The sequence below is a fragment of the Triticum aestivum genome, chromosome 4B (genome assembly GCF_018294505.1).
Source record: "Triticum aestivum cultivar Chinese Spring chromosome 4B, IWGSC CS RefSeq v2.1, whole genome shotgun sequence".
Classification (NCBI taxonomy): Eukaryota; Viridiplantae; Streptophyta; class Magnoliopsida; order Poales; family Poaceae; genus Triticum; species Triticum aestivum.
The window spans coordinates 638,982,411-638,987,937 of NC_057804.1; the positions used below are offsets into that span (position 1 = coordinate 638,982,411).

At 43.7% G+C, this 5,527-nt stretch overlaps 1 protein-coding gene across 1 annotated transcript; it reads right to left on the minus strand.

The window, feature by feature from the left end:
• Nucleotides 1-256: 256 nt before the first annotated feature.
• LOC123093765 (phragmoplastin interacting protein 1) lies at nt 257-2,225 on the minus strand. Its single transcript, XM_044515815.1, has 3 exons — nt 1,757-2,225; nt 879-925; nt 257-786 (listed from the first exon to the last, which is right to left on the minus strand). Exons 1-3 carry the CDS (start codon nt 2,123-2,125, stop codon nt 441-443), a joined length of 762 nt encoding a protein of 253 aa, XP_044371750.1. The 5' UTR covers nt 2,126-2,225; the 3' UTR covers nt 257-440.
• Nucleotides 2,226-5,527: the final 3,302 nt, after the last annotated feature.

The following is a 5,527-nucleotide window of genomic DNA, read 5'->3' on the forward strand; positions in this document are numbered from 1 at the left end:
GAACAATCCTTGTTGACACGATATGCCTCCTACATGAATGGTTACAGGTATTGTCAAAGTGGAGCATCAGAGATATACTCTCAACAATAACCGAAAAACATCATACCCCTGCTCTACAGACATCCCCTGCTAAAAGGTAGTACATGTTAAGAGGATGTGCAGACATAGGTTTTCTCATACAAACATAAGACAGACAGGTTTACACAACTCTCCTACAAAGCCATTGAAACTGTGCTGGACAGAACAACGAGCAGCATGATTTTTAAGATAGATTGATAAGATGCAGCCCAAAAGTATTTGTTACACGATCATTACTTCTGGCCAATATATGGCATGTTTGGTCTATAGAAACATAATGGAAACAGTGAAGGGGGCAAGACCTTACAACTGAATCTCACTAGCCCAATAATGCTAAACGTTGAGCACCAGCTAGCCAGCCTTCAGGCCCTGTTGATGATAGCATATGCTATCTTCACAGGTCTTCCCCGCAGTTCAGATTGATTCATCCCGACAGCTTTCTCGAGCGATTCATCGTCCTCGAAATCAACATGGCAGAAACCACGAGAATCTCCAGTTCTATTGTCGATGGCAAATCTTATTGATGCAATCCTTGATGATTTGAAGAAATCCCTCAAGTCCTTCTCGGTGATGTTCCATGCGAGATTGCCGACATAAGCTGAGAGGCAGCCATCAGGCTTCTCAGGATCAGATTGGAACTCTGTCTTCTTTTGCCTCTTCGAGCTAGCAGTTACCCTGCATCTTTCGACCCTCATAAACCTGTTACCACTGTAACAAGCAGTATATGTGTCAGTGACAAGGGAATTCGCCTGTGCGATGACATGAGTAAGACACAAATCAATAGACGGGCTGAAACTTACATTTTGGATCCATCAAGCTCCAGAGATTTCATGGCAACTTCATCTGACTGAAATGGCATAATAGAGTAGAATGAATCAGCCTTTTTCAAACGAACCAAAAAGCCAAACAGTTATATGTATCTGACTTATAAAACTTCTTCAGTGTTCTTAGTAGATCTCACAGAGATTTCATGCCAATTTCATTTCATCGGACTGAATGACATAATAGAGTGAATTAGCTTTGTTCAAATGAACTAAAAAGCCAACTAGCTATATGTTCCAACTTACAAAATTTCTTCAGTTTACTTTGTAGTTCTTGCATAGAGCAGCAACAGCAAATTTGCTCGGTCACAAGATAAGGGAATATCACTTGTATGATGGAAGGAATTCCAATATTTTAAATGCCGTCAAATGATTACCAGTCTGCCAATTGGTCATCATATATGGTGACGAATCATGCAAAGGGAGTCCACAACTAAAATCGATGATCAGGGATCGAACAGGACCAAACACACACACCACTGTATTGTACATAGCCCATTCAACAAACTGACAGAACAAGGTGACAGTGTGACATATACAAAGTGGTTAACAAGATAGTCTGAAGAACAAGTGCATATCCAATTTGTCTTGCAACATGTCAATTAAGGTACAAACGAGCAACTGCCAGACTCTTAACCTCCGTATTTGGAGCAAATGCAGAGGATTTGGATGCTAAAAAACTATTACTCCCTCCGTCCGAAAATACTTGTCATCAAAATGGATAAAAAGGGATGTATGTAGAATTAATATATGTCTAGATACATCCTCTTTTATTTATTTTGATGATAATTATTTCCGGACGGAGGGAGTACTACGGCATATAACAAACAAAATAGCAGTATAAATTCAGTAGTAACCTCGAAGGTGACGAAGGCGAGGCCGCGGAAGTTGCCGGAGTCCGGGAAGCGGGAGAGCTGGAGGGAGCGGATGGGGCCGAACCGGTCGAACAGCTCCCGGATCTCTTCCTCGGTGGTCGTGTACGGCATGCCGCTCGCCACCACCTTGCCGCGCTCATAGCTCTCCGCTCCCTCCCCGACCCCCTCCGCCCCCGCCGCCGCCGTTACGGCAGGCTCCTCAGGTGCCTCTTGCTCCTGCACCTGCTCGACGGCCGGCTCATCGGCCGCTGCGGCGATGGGCTGGCCCCACTTGTCCTTCTTGGGCTTCTTCCGCTTCTTGGTCTTCTCGGGGTTGGCTTGCGCTCGCGGGATCTGGTCCTCGGCCGCCATGGCTTAAACCCTAATTCTTCCGGCTCTGTCTTCGCGCCGCCGCCGCCGAAACAAGTGCGTTTGCTGGACAGGGTAGTGTCCGCGGCAGCACGGCAGGAGATGAAATCTCCACCCTCTATTGGGTTTAAGCTGTCTAACTAAAACAATCACTATCACTGCGGTTTTTTTTTCCGGGTGACACTATCACTACGGTAACTTCAATTCATTAACATGTTCGGCTTGCCTTCCGTTAAACTTTCTCACGTTTGACCAAATTTATGGAAAAAAATATCAACATTCATCGTCTGATCTTATTTAGACATAAGATCTCAAACATCCGACATTGCAGCATACAAGTTTCCTGCTAAATGGTTTCCTGAATGTTATCGGTGCAGCATATTTTTCTCGCGGTATGTCAATAATTGTAACATTCTCGGACACTCCTATGGTCTAGTGTTTCATTAAGCATTTTCTATTTTCTCTCTCTTACCTCATGTGTGATTAGGGTCAACGGGGTCACATGGGCATGAGGAGGAATAGACCGCTGGCCATGAAGAGGAAATACTGCTCCAATCAGATGGGCCCGCGCGCCTATACCTCGCTTATATGGTTGGCCCAGTAGGAATGTGGGTCTCCCACACTGATGACACATAGATGCCCTAATTTCCTTTTTCTTTTTATTCATTGTTTAAAAACTTAAATTTATTTGAAAAAATAAAACCATGACTTTGAAAATGTTAACATGGTGAAATAATGTTAGCACAACTAAAAAATGTTGATGGCTTTCAAAAACAATGTTCGCGCCAATGAAACATGTTCTTGCGTTTCAAAAAGATGTGTGTGAAAATTCTGAAACATGTGTATACAATGTAAACAAAATGCATAAATATTTATTACCATTAAAAAGTGTTCATGGCGTTTTAAAGAAATATTCTCGTGTTGCACAAAACAGTTGTGACATTTAAAAATGTTTGTACAATGTAAAAAAAAACTTGCATAATTTTACAAAAATGTTTATTACAATAAAAATGTTCAACGTATATTTGGAAAATGTTGACCATCTATTCAATAAAGTGTTCAAAACATGAATAAGAAAAATGTACATCATGTATTTTTAAAATGTTCAACATGTATCAAAAAAATATTTCGCGTCTACAATAGAAATGTATATTGTCTACTGAAAACATTTTAAAAGTATTTATATCATGCAAGAAAATTTTCATGTATTTTTAATTTTTTATTACCATAAAAACGTTTAACGTGTATTTGGAAGGTTGTCCATATATTCAAAAGGTGTTCAAAACATGTATGAAAAGCAATATGTAAATCGTGTACTCGAAAAATGTTGAGCGTGCATAAAAAAAATTCATGTATGCACTAAAAATGTATATTGTGTACTCTAAAAAAGTAGACATGTGTTAGAAAAAAAGAAACCAATGATACAAAAAATCAAAGAAAAATGGAGAACTAATAAAACCCAAAAAAGAAAAAGGAAAAAAATTGAAGAAAACCAATGCAAAAGAATGAATACAGTCAAACTCGAGAAGGAAACAAAGAAAAATGAAGAAAACCGGTTGTAGATGCTCTTAGTGCTCTGACGCGAAATATTGCCACTGGCACAGGAAAAATTCTGCACTACCAAATTGTCTTTCTTTAGATAAAATGTGGATTTTATTAGCTCAAGATGAAGCATCAAAGTAATACAAACTTAATGAGCAAACAATCGGGCTCTGCATGACTAGAATGCATACAATCAATACTATAACAAACACATGCACATATATGAAGAATCACACCAGCAAAGAGCAAAGTCCTACATGACACCATCTCTGCTTTAGCGGAGGAAAAGAAAAATGAAAAAGAAAACTCTAAAGCGATCAAAACAATGATCGACGACATGATTGCTGACGATTCATTTGCTCAGAGTATTATATAATTCGTCAAGCGGTCAATTGTTATTCGATAGTCATATGATACCTCATATGCCGTATCGTTAGAACTTCTTTAGGATCAGCGTATGTACAGAATCATTTCATGTTCATCCGGAAAAAGAATAAAAATCAATTGAATTTAATACTGTCACAACAATCACGGGTCATCTTTATAGTAGGAACTGAGACCAAACAACCAGCTGTGAAGTGGTTAGTCATGCCACGAGGTCAACTAGAGACTTGTTAAGAGCATCTACAATCACATATGGCAAATCTGGCGCGTCCGCGAACAGTGACCGGGCACACCTTAAATTTTACTTGTTGCATCCGCACATCTCATACCCGATTTTTATATCCATACAAAGACACGCAAAAGGATATAGAACCTACGTACTACGTCGATCCTAGCTACTCCTCGTCGGAGATCAATCTCCGTGCCCAGCTCCAGTAGCATGGGCGGCAGCTGCAGCTCCGGCTGCTCCGCTCTGGCCTCCTCCGCCTCTATCTTCACGTCGAGCTCGGCGAAGAGTGCGTCGGACTCCGCCTGCCCTGGCCTGAGGAACGCTCGATTGGCCTCCACATAGGCCTCATCCTGGATGAACTCAATTATGGCCTACTCCTCGGTCATCTCGTCGGACTGGGCGACGGCGAACTCCGCCTCCGCCTGCTCCATGTTGAAGGGCGGCACCTGCTGGTCCTGCTCCTCCACCTCCATCGGAGCCATCTCCTCCTCCTCTTCCCCCGGCTGCTCCTCCTCCTCCTCCAGCTCCGGTGAGTCCGAAGGCAGCCCGACAGCGATGCGGGCGGCGCGCGCGGCTTCCCTCGCCTGGATCTGCTGCTGGATCTCATAGCGGCGCTCCGGCGTCAGCATGGCATAGTAGATGATCTTGCTCCGAACCATGGTGAAGTGCCGGAGCATGGGCAGAGCGCCGGAGCGGAAGAGGAAGGAGGTGGATGTGTTTCCGGGCGTTTCTGTGTGGGGCCCCTTTGTCAGTCCGACGTGGCGGACTTGCCCAGGTGCGCCCGCATGCCCCATATCCGCCCCATACTTGGGCTGGATATGGGGGTGCCGGTCAGTCCGGTTGTTTGAGGGCCGTTTGAGAGGCCCGTCTGGGTAAAAAATCGGGACCGGGTAGTGACCGGGCGGCTCACCGGGGTGTATGAGGCGGGTTTGATAGGTCCGGTTGTAGTTACTTTAACAGACATGATTGAAGGCTCGTCACTCAGTCTATTGTTGTTGGGTTAAGTCCAGCCATGCATGGTTCCACTTGTGTACTTAAAAATAAGCAAGCGTGGTTAGTGGCTCCGAAGATATCTTGGCATGATATCGTAAGTCCAGCGAACAGCGGCTGGATTTATACGCAGTGTATATGTGAACCGAAGACTTGACTTTCACTGGCACACGCGTGGTATGCACGTAGGTAGATTAAATAACTGCACCGGGGATAGCGATTTATACTTACCAGCGAAGACGGACGGCACCAGCCCGGCA

Excerpts from the sequence above, each read along its gene's own strand:
- LOC123093765 (XM_044515815.1), bottom strand. The coding sequence starts at position 2,125 with ATGGCGGCCGAGGACCAGATCCCGCGAGCGCAAGCCAACCCCGAGAAG. Across the intron at positions 926-1,756 it reads TCGCCTTCGTCACCTTCGAG|TCAGATGAAGTTGCCATGAA; the intron begins GTTACTACTGAA and ends ATGCCATTTCAG. Across the intron at positions 787-878 it reads GAGCTTGATGGATCCAAAAT|TGGTAACAGGTTTATGAGGG; the intron begins GTAAGTTTCAGC and ends TGCTTGTTACAG.